Source organism: Fistularia commersonii, chromosome 20 (assembly GCF_037954325.1).
Source record: "Fistularia commersonii isolate RoL2024-O1a breed Wild chromosome 20, RoL_Fcom_v1.0, whole genome shotgun sequence".
Lineage (NCBI taxonomy): Eukaryota > Metazoa > Chordata > Actinopteri > Syngnathiformes > Fistulariidae > Fistularia > Fistularia commersonii.
In genome coordinates this window covers 14894509-14910442 of record NC_141303.1, presented here as the reverse complement: position 1 = coordinate 14910442, position 15934 = coordinate 14894509, and the positions used below count along the sequence as shown (strand labels likewise).

Here is a 15934-nt window from a genome sequence, read left to right as displayed (position 1 = left end):
GTTCGGTTTGATGAAGAGCAGAGGTCTGGATGTGTGAGTTGCATCTGGAGATAGCAGGTGACTCCCCCGCTGACGGTGCAGGTTCCAGGATGCTGACACAATCACCCACACACTCCTCCTCCATGTCCCCAAGAAACATCACCGCATTTGCCTGTGACTAGTCGTCTGCGTCACTCATCTAGGTGCTGACAGGGAGAAGCTCTGGGGTCACCTGGCTGTGAGTCTCTGCGGAGCCTCCGTGTCCTCCACGTCCACGTGGGTTCCTGACAGTTCTCCAAACCCCACCCAAATGCTGAAAAATCATGGAGTGCTGAAAGGATATATCTATGGAGGTTCTCGGTCATCCAGGTCATGGTGAAATCTTCTTGTTATGGAAACTGGACTTGAATTTCTTCGGTTGAAGACGTTTCAGCCCTCATCCCAGAGGCTTCTGAAGAAGCAGGTTATAAGTCTCTTTGTGACCTGTTAATGTTGCATGTCTGGATGAATAATAAACGAATTATCACGGTGAAAAAAAAGGTAACGCTCATGTTTCTTAAAGTGCATGCGTCGCAGGGAGCGTGACCCCACTGGGGGATACAGGTGAACAACATTATTCAGTTAATGGCTGAATACGCGCCGACCCTCCCCACAGAGGCTCCTCTGCATGTCGGTAAACAGAAGGTGTGTGTGAGAGGCTGCTCAAACCTGGCGACCTGTGCAAACGCTCCTTCATTGGATCGGCATACTGGAAATACATCCTAGTTCTTCATTTGACTGAGAGACGCTTCAAAGCTAAAGCTCCTCCTCTCTGCTTTCCAAACACCAAACTGTTCATTGGATGGACACAAATAATATAAAAACACAACAGCTGCTCTGCCCAGATAGTTGTTGCTCCTCACCCGCGGCTGGAAATAGATTTCACCCACAGCATTCTAAAACCGGGCGGGGGACGAGGAGGGGAGGCAGGGGGATCGGGCGGCCGAAAAGCAAACTCGGGGGACAATATATACCACAAAAGGGAGAAAAAGCTGTATATGTATAATTCAATCTTGAAAGACCCTCAGCGAGAAGGGAGGAGAGAGAGAGGCGTTAAGCTGTTGGACTTTGCGAGGTGGTGAGACATTCAGCGCCTTCTGTTGAGACTCTACAGGAGACTATGACACATACACACACACACACACACACACACACACACACACACACACGCACCTTTCTAATGGGGTCCAAACAGGAGGAGTCATGGAAGGAGATGTGGAATATATATGGGTGGAACTAATACAGGTGTGTGTGTGTTTAGTTTTAATGTCACTGCTCTGGCATAAAAGACAGTGAGATCAGAGCAAATCGATCAGAACAAAGTTTTCCCGAGTTAAGATCCTGATGGATGGATGGATCTGTATATTCTGTATATTTATTAAAATATAAGCAGAATAAGATGGATATGAAATACATGGATACTGCATGAGGTGGATCTCTAAATGTATCTACAACAGAATAACATCATGTAAAAACTATAGAATGGGATGGGTATAAAATAAATATGGACAGGTTGATTCACTGTTGCACCCCTTAAAGGGAGTAGTCTAAAGGAAAAGAAGAAACTGTATAAAATATATAGACAGAATATGATGGATATGTAAATTTATAGAAATATATGACAGAATGACATTATCTAAAAATATATAGGATGAGATGGATATAAAATATAAACAGAATGAGACGGAGTACACATGCACGCTCATATAATCACACGGACATATTAAATATATACACAATGAGATGACTATGTAAATTTGTATGCATAACAGGAGTGACGTGCGCTGAGGTTCATGGCTGGTGAGGCACTGACGTCATCACAGTCAGATTTACGAACATATGAACCCTACTTGGTAGCTTATTCACCATTTTATGGGCGGCAGTTGATGTGTTTTGTTTAAAATATCATATCAGCATTCTTTACATATAAAAACTGTAGCATAGAAGAAAAAACACATGTACAAAAAACGTTATTATCGCTTACCCTTACTTATAAATGAAGTCCATGCACCACTCCTTCTGAAGCATTGATAACTTGCTTGTAGAAGTCTTCCATTTCTTTCTTCAGTTTTAAAAGTCTCTCTTTCTCAATGGAAATGACTGCCAGTGAAGACATTCGTCCTTGATCGGCCCTGTTCCGACTGTATGTTTTGAGTCTTTTCGGTGCCGAGAATGACCGCTCCACCGACGCTGTCATAGCTGGAACGGTGACCACCGGCCGGAGCAACTTTGTCGCCTTAGGAACAGTTTGAATGAGATAATTCTGGACCAAAAAGTTGAGACGCTGCCATGGATATTTACATTCATCCCTCACTGTTTGTGAGCTATACAGCCTGATGAGATTGGCAAAAAAAAGCTGGATGGCTGCACTTGACTTGCTAACTGTTTACTGTAGCTTGCTATTGCTAATTCAATTACTCTGTAGCCGAGTAGTAAGAAGGATCCCTTGGATCAGCGGTGCCCCCTACAATGAGGCACCGTCACTGCGTGCCTCACTTAATGTCTCTTTGTAGTCGTTTTATGATTACGACAAACACAAGAAACACGTTACAGTTGTTGACGAAAAACATTAGACACATCAGCTAAACTGTGGAAATTTAGTTCATATATTAAAAATGATTTTTTAATGGTGACATCCACAGGGACAGCAATACGGTCTCAGTGCATAGCATGGTAGCACAGATAGCAGAATCATTGCGCGATCCATAGTGGGCTCCGCTGGTTGCCGCGTCACTGCATGTCTCCTTTTCATATTTGAACAGTAAATATGAATTTCTTTTAGCGATTTTGAAAAGAAATAACCAAAAATGGTGAAGCTATGCTTAAAATAACTGTTTAATTTATTTCATTTTTTTCTTTCCATGTTGACAAGTGAGGCCCGGCCTCCCCTGCCTCTACTGACTGCACGTCACGGCATAACAGAACATCTCATCTTGTATGTATTTGTATGTATGTACACACAGCCACGGGCGCTGACGTCACCCCTCCTTCCCCGCCGGACCAGAAACGGTTAAACGGGTGCTGCGCGTGCGCGAACGCTTCGGGAGCGCGCACAGGGAGAGAGAGAGATAGAGAGAGAGAGAGAGAGAGAAAGAGAGAGAGAGAGACGGACTGCGCGGAGCACCGGAGGAGCAGCGCAGAAGACCCGAGCCTCGGTTCTCTGTGGCGGCGCGTCGTAACCCCCGTGCGGACTAACGCTAGCGGACGTCCCGCTCCACCGCGGACCGACGGACGAGCACACGGCCGGCCACCATGACGGGGAGCCGGGAGGAGGAGAGAAGGAAACTGGCCGACATCATCAACCACTGGAACGCCAACCGGCTCGACCTGTTCGAGATCAGCCGGCCCACGGAGGTAGGCGACCAGACCGGGGCGGTGGGAGAGGCCGCGGACCTGCGGGGGCCCTCCGCCCGGCGGAGTGGGGAATCAGGCGGCCGTTGTCGGGACGCCCGGAGCGGTGGAGCGGTGGATGGACAGCGTGGTTTACTCGGTGGGAAGTCCCGCAAGTTGGGTGTATGGGACGGACTGCGTGCCAGACTCCATTGACAAAACGGTCGATTTTACTTTGTCGTATCACAAACACGCACACACCGGCCGCTATTCTTTAATTAACGATTTGCGGTTCAATCACAGGGATTAATTACTAAAGCACCCAATAACTCTCTGTTTTGGCAAACACCCTCCCTGGCACGTCCAACTCACTCGCCCCTCACCTAGCTTGCTAACCTGACTTGAGACCGCCTAAGCTATACTTGGAGTGAACAGTGGTAATATTATTCAGTGTTTTTTTTCTCCCCATAAATTTGCATTGGGCTGAATTAACTTGCGGAATTCGACGTGAAATTCGGGGTGATTTCCTCCCAAGTGTTCCCCCTGGTTGCGTATCCGTCAAAACGACGCGACGCAGAAACGCCAGATTTCTCAATGGAGTTCGACGTGGTGTTTTCCTGCGAGGGAACGGCGCGTCTCGGTGCTAGCTAGCTAGCTAGCTAGCAAGCAAGCAAGCACCTTGCCTGTGGATCAACCCGAGGAATCTCACTAATAATAAAGTGGCGACGTGTTCACGACGTGGAATAACGACGTGTATTGTTTACAACGAGAGACTGTAACATCTCCCGCCGTGCGTGTTGTGTGCCGGTCATGGAGCGGGTGGGGTGGCGGGGTGGAGGGGGTGGGGAACTGGGCAACACTTGCCCGCAATGGCTTCACAACACCGGGGTAGCGGAGGGGGGGTTGAACCGCAGCAGGAGCACGTCCAGGTATCGGCCACAAGCTTCGGGTTGGGAATGTGGATTACCACGGAGTCGGGCGTCCACAAGACGACACGCAGCCCCCCAACCACCCCCGACTCGTCCCCAAATCGCCCTGCATTGTCCTCCACTGTTAGTTAGCAGGACACGTCCAGCAGCAGAGCAGTGATTAAGTCTGCCGTCTGCCCTCAGCCTCTTGTTGTTGTTGTTGTTGTTTCTTATAAGACGCAGAGCTGTTCCTGCAGACCGGCTGCTCACAGAGACCGTTTAAAGGGGTCGGCAGGGTTTCCAGTTCCTAACAAGTCAGTCAATATCAATCTACCTCCTGGACCACTGCACCTCATGGCTAAGTGGGTTTGATTTATCGCAGGGGCTGTGATTGTGTCAGTTGCAATGTTTTAGGCGGGACAGCCCACCCCCTTTCTTGGGTGAGGGTGTAAAAAGGGGGGTGGGGTGGGCACAGGGTCCCCTCTTCTGCTCCTGAGCCGATTAATTTCTCAGGCTTGGAGTTGGCCAGCTCTTTGCAGAGGGTTGTGTACTTGCGCTCACACACACACACACAGCCTCCTCCTCCGTTCTGTGAGAGATGATTAACCCAGTCTGCAGGTTCTCACGGCGTTCATACTGTGGAGGGAGGCTTTGGTGCTGTTGCTGCAGAAGAACTGCCTCGACCTCGTTCCAGCGTCCAATTCCATATAAACAGATGTGTGTTCCTTGCTTGCCATGCCACGCCACACCCTTCCCATATGTCAGGTGGAGGAGCCCCCAGGCAGCACCAGTGCCCTTTGCTCTGTCTAGACTGACCCCCGCAGCGGACTTGTGTTAAATAAGCCTCTGTATAAACACTGTGACCGGATCACCCAGGCCGGCGTCCTCTCATCGATCACTTAAATAAAAAAAATAAATAAAACACCTGACAGTCGAGGGAGGGAAAGCAAACGCAGAAACTCAGCATTCAGAATTTCTAATCATAACTGCCGTGGAGAAGTGTGAGACCATTCGTGTGATTAGATTAGTCACGGGCGGCTGATTAGTCTGGAGCAAAGGTTCTCAAACTTTTTAATCTTGCAGCCCAAACTGAATAAATCCTGCTGTGGGAAAGGGGGGGGGGGGGCTTATGGCGAGATTCATTTCAACATAACAGGTACTTGTGTAACGTGGCGACCGGCATTGGGCAGCGATGAAGAGCTCAGAGGACTGTATTGAACGCACCATCAGGTTGTTTTGTTTCAAAGGAAATACTTTCGCCCCTGTTTGTATTCAAACCCGTCAAACTCTCAAATTGGACGTGAATGTGAGCTTATCATGGAAAGATTATCGCTCACAGGCACGACTCACCCATCCCCCACCCCCCACCTTGTCACATTTCCAGAAACACAATCAGGTGCGACTGCAACATGTTTGCAGAAGCAACTGCGACCCCGACTGGTCTGTTTACATTGTTTACACATAATAAGTCAGCCCCCCATTTTCGCTTTTCACTCAGTGGCAGTAGCTTTTACATAAAACTACTCTTGGCTTTGCAAACTTTGTATACGGAGCAGATGAGGCAGGACACCACCCAAACACAACCCTGCGGAAACTGCGGTGGGTTTTGTCTCAGCTGTGATATGTCTGCCTTCACCATCACACTTTCGCTGGTGTTTCTTAAAGAAGTGGCATTTCTGCGGGTCAGCGAAGACCCGGACCGAGCGCTTGGCTGCCTTCACACGGTTTGATTTCTCATCAAGACTTGCTCTCAGATCGAGGGCTAAGTTGTCTAAACCTTGATCATTGTAGGTTTGCAGTGGACAAAAAGGCCTGTCAGACCTTGTCATTTCTAGCGGTGGTGTTGAGGTATCATGCATCACTCATTCATGCTAGTATCTTATGACAGGTTTGTTATCATGATGGTCTGGTTAGCAGAATAGCTGGGATTCTGCGAGTGTGCACGTGAGTGTGCGTGTGTGTGTGTGTGTGTGCGTGTGTGTATGTTGAGGCAGTGCGGAGCAGGACTGTGCTAATTACTTCTTTGTTTTAACACTTTTGCACATACAGCCTGGGGATTAATTCCTCGCACCAGATGAGACCAGTGTCATTCACAATGTGAAGGCACATAAATAGCCTGGGCGTCTGATTTGAGGAGAAGCAGCATCTGCAGGAGTGCAACTTCTGAAAATCTAGGCTTTTTCTTTTCTTAACATTGACAAGCGAGGCCCAGCAAATTATTGTGCTTGGAAAAAGGTTTGTATGAGGGGAAAAGTTGCCGCTGAGGAACTGGGTTGTCAGGTACTGCGTTGTCAGCCCCGGATTTTTACGTATTTTCATGTTCTGACTCCGAATCCTACATGTGATTATCATGATATCGTCCAGCCTCTTGCAGGTTGGCAGCACGGCGCTGAAAATACCCGAGCGTTTGAGTCATATATCTAAGTCGTTAACGGTGCTGTGTGATAGTCGGTGCTCAGGACAAGCAGACCCTGTGTGCACTGCAGGATAAACAATAGAGCGTAGATGATGCATATCCCCTTACAAATGCACGTACAGTGTTCAGTCATTGTGCACTCGGGTAGGCCGAATCCGGGCTGCACAAGCTAAGCATTGAAAAGGGTCTGCCACTGGACTTGTTTTTCTTGTCTTTTCTTTTTAGTGATCAGATCGAGTGATTTAGGGAATTAATTACATGCGATTAGCATTGCAGTTAATCAGACGGAGGGCCATCAGAGGTCACGACCAGGATAATGCCACATTCACGGGGAATTTTGGAAGACAGCGAGCCGGATGTTGTTTTGGCGGACGGCAACAGGATGGCAGAGATGGGAGAGGCTGTCAATGGCGACAGCAGATGGTCAGAAAAGGGAGGAAACGGGAGAAAACGGGGGCGACCCGGTGAGAGAGAAGCTAACAATTCACCATGCAATTTTGAAACGAATGAGGATTTCGGAGGGAATTTACGCTTGCAGTTAATTGTAAGCTTGGTTCTGAAAACCACATGCCTCACCAGAATAACCATGCATAATAAAAGGCATGGAATATTTCCACTCACCGTTTTTTTTTTCTAGGCTTTGTCAGGCATGGTAACTCAGTTTGAGCTGGACTTTCCTTGAAGTATCTGGTTGTGTTTCTCGGTGGAATCCCATTACCTGCGTGACACTGTGCAGTTTCGAGGAATAGTTTTGTCTGTTTCTTCCTTATTCATGTTCTTTGACATGTACCACTATTTCTTGAAGACAAGCTTCAGATACACGACACAAATCCAGCGTATTCCAAGCTTTCTCCTTCATTACAGATTTCTCCTTTATTTGAATTTTCCTGAATGACTTGTCAACAAAGCCTTGCTGTCATATCTGGCATTTTTAACAAAATGGTCTCCTGCTGTCTAGGTTTGTCTTTGAACTTTAAAGTGTCTATTCACTCGTCCAGTTTCCCCCCAAAAATGTAATTTAACCTTGTAGTAATTCATGAATGGATATCAACTTCCCCAGTTACAAGTTGTAACATCAAATTTTTATATTTGAATATCACTGACTGCAGAAGTGATTCCCTTTTATTTGTTTCAACCTTCGTCTGAGTAATTCTCCAGCCCATATCTGGTCACAATGCCATCAGCGAGAGTCCACTGGAGGCCGGATCAGGACGTCCGTGGTGACATTCTCACCATCCTTCAATTACATCTCAGCCTGTGGAGTCAGACACATCCTGACTTCCAAGTTAGATTTTATTTCCCCGGCTCCAAATCCCAAGCCAGTTATCTGCTAACACTTTCCACATGGAGCAGGTCTGGCCCACCGCTCTTCTGTAGGTGATCTACAGAAACCCAATGTTCCTCCCGGGAGCCAGCACTTGGCGACAGCAGTGAGGAAGCACTGCCTTTTTTTCGGCGAAACCTTGGCGAGATCTCAGCACAATGCAGACGTCCCTCTGCCTCGACCAGGAGAACCAGAGCAGGGGTGTAAGATAATCATAGCGCTAACAGTTACATGGTAATAGCTGACATGATGCAAGAATAGCTGTAATATTCTTTTAAAAAAATTACAAAGGTGAAACATAATATTTATCATGATCTTATTATTTGAAGACAAAATACGAAAAAGATGAATGAGCAACAAGTGCTGTCTTTCTTCAGTGCGGAGTGTTTTGATAGCCTATCAGCTGATAGCAGTCGATGTGACTCGCTTGTTCCCCTCCATGGAGAACAAAGCTCGCGAGGACAGAACAAGACTGACTAAAAGCTTGGTCAGATCTGTTAAGATAAACCCTGCTGATTTTTCATAACATGTCTTAATCTCTCCAAGTCCGAACCGTTCTGTCCAAACTGATGCTGCTGCCTGTATTTTTAGGTACGCATGAGGTAGCAATGTCAGGGTTAGCAACTAACCTGGCCAGAGATTCCAAAAAATAATCACTATCAGTTGCCTCTCAAAATCCTCGCGTAAGCAATAGTGATCCGTCTAGAAAAACATGATGTCATGTTGCGCTCTTGGTTTGGTGCCATGAATTACACAAGCACAAAGAGACGAGACGCCTCGTCCCGAGCAGCTCCTCTGATTAGGGTGGAGGTTGACCATCGTCACGCAGTCATTTTAGTCAACGTGAACACTCCGTGGCCTGCTGTCATGCTATGGAGTTGGTGTTACACTGATGCTCTCTGATCACGGTTGCCTCTGTAGGTCTACAGGGTCTCTCTCTTTTTTTTTTTTTTTTTTTTTTTTTAAGAGAAATATCTGAGGCTCCTATTCCCTCAGGTTCGGGGATTCCTGCAGGTCTTCCTCGGCTCCAGGAAGAAATCTGTCACTACAGGTTGATGATACCGGCCCATAGCATTTGTGGAACCACTGAGAACCCATCACCACCACCACCACCACCTTCACCAACTCCTGATTCACTCAACCACAACTAAGTGGGTCACAAACACCATTTGATTTATTTCCAGTGGATGTTTCTTGTAGTACTTACCTACTCAATCTGAAGTACTCGCTATTTATTAGCAGGAAGTCTGGATCCAGCTTCCCTCCTCTGGGATGCAATCGCAGTCTGTAAGCCCCCCCCCCCCCCCCCCACCACCAAACAGGAAGCAGGAAGCAGTAAGGAAGTGTGTGTTGCGTGCAGATTGTGGGTTTTCCTGTGGTTGAGGTGGAAAGTCTTGTTTTCAGAAAGATCAAACTTTATTTTACAGCATATTTCCAGGTTAGGGGGTTCTTTACCACCAGCAGTACCGTGGATTCTATTGTTGCACCCTCCCTCGGAGTTGTGTGTCCTCGCCGCAGCGCTTGATGTGTGTGCGCAAAAAAATATTCATTACAATTTATGAGCGCTGAAAGTGAAGTCTTCCAGCGTCCTTACCAGCAGTGCAAAACAGTCCAAACACATGCAGGGCGTCCATCGGGGACCCGAGATTGTCCATGAGTTGGATGAGAGGGTGGATGGTTGGATGTCTCTGTGTGGCCCTGTGATTGATCTGGTTTGAACCTCAATTCTCAGGCAATCACTCGAATGAATGTTCCCTGTGGATAGATAGTTAATGCGTGCCATCACGTATGCTTTTAATTTGGAAGTATTGTCACAATAATGCTTCACTTTTCCTAAAGCAGCAGAATAAAAAGACGCTTGCGTTGTTTCACATCTAATCTTTCAGCAATAGACCTGTTGACAGCTGACCTTTAGTTGTATCTGATGAGGTTGAACATGCATTTATAATACGAGCCATTACCAATCTTCAGAGCAGAATCCGTTCAATCGGGATATTATTCTTATCACTTTTCCATCGGGGTCAGTTTGTTGAATGGATGTGACTCAAACGGTTCTGACCAACAACCTGGTGAACCAGAATTGAGAAGCTTCCTGAACCGGATTTGAATTGTACTTCTGGAAGTGCCGGGGAATGGACATTGAATTCAAATATGCACATCTCCTCCTGCAGCTGGGTGCAGAGAACTTTGGCCCAAAGTGTTGTGCTTTGTTTTCCGCAGACTTTTGTCCGACACGCGCGGCAACTCAGGTTCTCCCCAAAGGCCCGAACCAGGACCTGGGGAGATGTAGATGCTCAGCTCCAGCCACCAAAGCAGCTATGCAACAGATCAGAAAAAGCTTCTCGTTTTAATCAAAAGCTGAGTTGCTTTGAAGAAATCATAGATAATTGAGTTTATAGTAATATATGATCCATCCAGGATGGGCGGATCAATGGGATGATGGACACATTTGCTTGGAAATGGCTGACACGGCGAATCGTTTGTCACTATTAGTTTGAAGATTAGCTTCAGTTTGACCGAGAAGTCGATGAATCAAGTGCCGTGCTCCACGGTGATATATGTTGTGATGCCGTAGCACTTGAGAAAGCTCTGTAATCAATTAATCCGTCATAAATTACGTCTGAAGCAGGCAAGCGGCCTCATCTGTTTCGACTTATTCACTAAGATATGTGAGAAATCACAGACGTCGGGAAGGAGCTCCATGTTCCCGTTGTCACATGTCCCTCTGTCTGGGTTCTTCTCAACACGTCCTCTTACCCTCCTGGATGTGAACAGACTTCGGAAAAAGAAACCCTCTAATTTGCTCAGTGAAGTGACGCAGAAGCAGTTGGTCGTCTGTGAAATGCCGCTGGTTTTATTTCCAGCGGCGGATGGTCCTCTGACATTTTGATGGCGCAGGTGCTTTTCTGTCACGTGTTCGAGTGTCACAGGAAGAAGTCGTGTAGGTGTGATGGAGAGATGGGGCACGTCCACTCAACTCTTTAAGAGACGCGGCCCATGTCATTCCAGGTTGGCTAATTCTAAAACCCATGCTATTGCTATCTCTCACATGTAGTTATCTCAGATGAAATCCGGTCCGTCCAGAAGCGCAGGGACTCCAGGGAACGTTCTGGAAATCAGCAGAATGACAAAATGCCATTGGGATGGTTGAGGAGCAGAGGCGATACGGACTGTACCCAAATATCTCAGCATGCCTCGCCGTGGCTCCCGTTAGAATGTGGAACCTTCATTCATTCATCATGTGTGCCCTGATCCCAGTTGTGATTGGTTCAGAGGCAGGATCACCCTGGAGGGGTCAGCAGGCCATCGCAGAGACAATCATTCACTCACCCATTTACCCTGCTGTAGGGTCTCCAATAACCTCCTGCATGTGTTTGGACTGTGGGAAGAACCCTGAGGAGCTCCACGCAGGGAATCCAGCCAGGGACCTTTTTGCCGCACGGTGTATGTATGGTGCACCATACTAACCTTACTAACATCTAAAACAAGGAAAGCACAGGGAATAATACACTTCTTTGCTTTGGCTGCTGTGGATTACTGATGAAGACTATTGATGGTGTCCTCAGCTGTGGTGTTGTGTGACTTTGACTTTGAGAGGTGAACATCTGCCTGTTGGCTGTAGCTGGTGATACTGGAAGTATGTATGGCAGCGGGGGGGAGGCCTGGCTTATGGATCTGCTGGCCTCAGCTACAACTACAATAAACACACATTTATCTTGTGGTGGCATTGTCTCGTTGTGTGTTTGCACCCCCCCCCCCCCAATTACGTCACATGGCCTGCCAGGTTAGCTTCGTCACCACGGCAATGGCAAGGCTGTGACGAGTTCTGGCTGTTTTGTGCATCATCTGCATTATTGGTGGAGTTTCGCCGGAGTTTTTGCAACTAGGCGTCGGATGCTCAGATGTTCTGGCGTTACATAATGGGAGTCTTCAGGACCAAATGCAGACTCCATTTCTGCTCCCCTCGCGTGTTTGCAGGTCCTCATGGGAGGCTTTGGGACCAAATCAGACATCAAGGCAGGGTAACTTGCTGTGCAAGTTTGGTTGCTGGATATTCAAAATTCCCTTCATTTAGCTCTTGTGCCCCCCCCCCCCCTTTACTTTTTTATTCACACATTTGAAGAAATCTATCCATTTTTGTGCAACTCAGTAATTGCACTTTATTCCCCCCTGAAGGCACTCAAAGGCCCACCAGCCTCTGACGTGTCTTCTGTGTTATCACCTCTGCTGCAGCCGACGGCTGGCGGAGGCCCAAGTGATCCTCCTCGGCCTTTCCGTCCACGTCGTGCCCGTGGCCGAATGCATCGCCCTACCAGCAGCATGAAAATCACAATGACCAGGTTTTGTTTTGTTATTTTTTCGAGCCGCTGACACAAACACACCAGTCATTTTCCTCAACTCACACTCCGTCATAGCCTGCTAAGCAGGCCTGTGAGGGCCGTTTCCCCCTATTAAACACCATTTAATGAGAACAAAACGATATGCCGCTGGATTTCCCGCTCCCGGGTCGAGGAGGTTCAGCTTCTTTATTCATGGCTGATGCAGCAGCTCAATAAATACCGCAATACTCGCTGACAGATTCTTAACTTGCAGCTGTTTCCTAACTTTATGTGGCTTTTTCATTAACGTCTTTATTATTTCTGTAATTTCCTGTTGGATATTTTTTCCCAGTGTTTCCAGGTGTTTTTAATGCACCTTCTGCCGTGGCAGGTGAAATCCGTCTGCTGAGACTGTCTCTGGGCTCCAATTGAAGCCTTTTCCAAGTTTCTAGATATAAAAGTCTGTCTGACTCTGCAGCTCGCTGGGATTTGCTGTGTGTTGTCTGAATTGCCCCTCAGCGTGCAGGAGATTGCTCCGGTATTTTACTTTCCATGATTATTGTTTGTGTTATTCACGGAGGAGATGAGTCGAAGCGGCCCGCTGTCCCGTCCGGCCGGCGTTTAATCGTCTCGGGGTCGTAACTCATGCTGGCCGCAGCACTCCATTGGCTTCTGCCTGCTCAGGAGAAGGATGGCGGTAAGACTGGACATATTTATCACCTTGTTTCTGCGGCCTCCCCTCTCCCGAGGAGGGATGGAGATGTGCTCCAGGGGAGGTGCAGCCACGTGCCGAGGTCTGGCCGCCATCCACGCGCACCAGTGTTTACCAGCTGAGCCCAGCTGAACTCCTCTTTTCCCCCCAGATTGCAAAACGTGAGGCAAATTCCTTGAGGGGAAAAAGAACGAATCCCCAAAGATAATAACTGCAGCAGTAATGGATAGCACGTACGAACAGACTAATCCAGAAATACTCCAGGAAAAAAAACACTAACGGCATCTAAAGCTGATCTCCAATCAGCACAAACATCAACCACCACCAAGGACCAACCCAACAAGATGCCCAAGGGAGCCAACTTTAAAATGACGGTACATTGTTCATGTCTTTTTTTCCATGAATATTTCAATAAAAGTTAATGTAAAGCTAATGGAGGGACCAGCCTGTATCCGCCAGGCTTCCATACCTGCAAGGCCAATCTCGCTCACCCAGCGATGGTGGTTTGGGGTTCGGCGTCTTCGCCCGACAGCACTCTTGCCTCCAGACAGGAGCCGGGAGTCGAACCGCTAACCTCCTGCTCTGTTACTGAACAAACCAGGCCCGGTTAAGGTTTATTACCTCTTAGTTTTATCACTGATGGGTGTTCCATTGGCGGTGTGCGGGGAGCGTCTGAAATCTAATCCAGGGTTAAAGTTAAACAAAAACAAAGTGGACTAAATGTGTTCATATTTTGCAGCCGTTGATGAAATATTCAGCAGGAAATTAAGCCGTTTTGATAAACCCATTTAACAATTAATAGACATTAAAATTATTCATTGTTACAGCCCCTCCCTTCCCCCTGGTACTGGGGCTAAACCGAATAATTAATTATTAGAGCCTTACGGAACACCGCAGATGAAAATTGTAATTAATTTAGCCGTTCAAGTTTCTTACCAGAAAAGCAGATCGTAGCAGAGCATTGCCTCCGTTGTTTAAAACGGTTGCTTTTAAAATGAAAACAATTGCAATTGCGCGTCTTTATTATCTTCCAGGTAGCAAGACGATCCTCACAGATACACACCTTGTCAAAACACGTCAAAGCCCCCTCAGAGATTCCAAGTGCATGACGTTTTGTGCGGCAGCGCTGTTTGCATCGCTGTTTAGGCCGTGAAATACATCAGATAATTGACTCCTGCCTCAAAGCCAGGCTCTTAAATTAAAGCCGTCGATGCTGCAGAAAACGTCGCTTTACTCGGGAGGCAATTAATTTTCCGGGAAGGGTGGATCGATAGATGCAAAGACCCACTGGAAAAGCTTCCCTAAGCAGACCTGGGTATCCCCTTTGCAGGTTCTCTGCGTGTGTCATAGTTTCAGGGTTCCTGCCGGTCATGGAATCCCTGGAATGCAGATGGGATTTTTGAGGTTGTCGTGCAGATGAGGGAGGTCAGGTAACCTGAAAGAGCATCTTTGGGCACTTTAGAATGTGAAGGGCTTTTACCATCTGAGAAGAATGATTTCTCAGGGTGGACACCAGGCTGGTGCTCGCAGGCTTCACATCTGACATACCAGAATACCAAGCTCTGGACAGAGGAAGTCAATCACACAAACTTTACAACGCTAATAACACTGCTCATGGTGTTCTATGAGCGGTGACTATGCTCCACCTGGTTGGTCCACCTAGTGGACTGGAGCCAAAATGGCGGCGTGCCGATCCATGGCTTCTCATCTCAGTTCAGATGAACCCTGTTGAGGAGACAATTGAATTTCTCTATAGTTTAACATCCACTGCAGTTTGTCTTCAGACCGGCCCTCTCACGCGGTGGACGGACTCAAATCCTTCTGACTGGTTCGTAGACGCAGCTTTCTCAGTGGTCTCCGGGGATGGCGTTCTCCCTCCGAGTGTGTTTTATTTCCGTGCAGTGTCGAGCAGGCATGGAGAATCCTGGCTGCTGCCCCCGGCCACCGTGGGATTGGTGGAAGAGTCATGGAGTTAACTCTCGGGTCACAGCGCCGGTGGAAAGGCGGGAAGCACCTGTACTTCATAATCTCCCCCTCTCTCCGTCTCGCTCCCTTGCTCCCTCCCTCCATCAAACACACATTCCTCCTCTGTGATTTGGCCTCTCTTATCTATCTTTTCTCTCTTTCCTCTTGTTCTAAAACAAGCAATGTATTGTGTGTGTTCACCAGAGCAGCCCGCCCCTCAAAGATTGTGTGTGTGTGTTTGTGTGTGTATGTATGGTGTGTGTGTGTGTTTGTCCCAGCCAGCCTGTCAGACCATGTTAATCCCCTCAGAGGGCCTGGTTCACCTCCTCCTCCTTTTGCTCCTCAGCCCCTCCTTCCCCTCATTCGCCCGGCCCCGGCTGATTCGCTGCCCTGGCCGCCTGTCACTGCCTTGTGGGCCAATCGGGCGGGTGCTAACCCCCCGTTGACCTCGCAGGATCAGACGGCGGTCCTGGGCCGTGAGCGCTCGCTCCCGGTTCCCGTGGTGCTTTGCGGCAGATCAATGTCTTAGCTGCGTCCTGGGAGGAGGTGGAAGGTGGGGGCGGGGCGGAGGTGTATCTTCACCAAGAGTGAATCTTATTGTTCCCTTCCTGGGGGCTGGGCCCGGCCCAGGTCCGGGGGAGGCGACACTTGGGCCAGGGGCTAAGTGGAAAGTCCAAACACCTCTTGCTCCGAGTTATTCTCTATCTTCACTTTTTTCTCAGTGAATCCTCTTGCTGGCTCGCAGGAAAAAAAAAACAAAAAACGGCCAATACGCGGAAATCAGCGGCGCAGAGTGAGATGAATATGATGAGCGTCTGGGCTTGTCACGTTCTCTGCCAAGTAATTCAAAGGAAAAGCACAGTGATTTGTCTCCTCATGCGCTTTTCAGCGTTACTCATTGGTTATTATTGGCTTGATGCATATTTGGGTCTGATCGGATGA

The 15934-nt window shown here is 48.0% G+C and overlaps 1 protein-coding gene across 1 annotated transcript in view; it reads left to right on the top strand.

The window, feature by feature from the left end:
- Window positions 1–3093: 3093 nt before the first annotated feature.
- LOC147223089 (afadin-like) overlaps window positions 3094–15934 on the top strand; it is an 81779-nt gene continuing 68938 nt past the window's right edge. Inside the window, 1 exon segment of the mRNA XM_086166746.1 lies at window positions 3094–3372. Within this exon segment, the coding sequence (XP_086022872.1) occupies window positions 3271–3372 (102 nt within the window). The 5' untranslated portion in view covers window positions 3094–3270.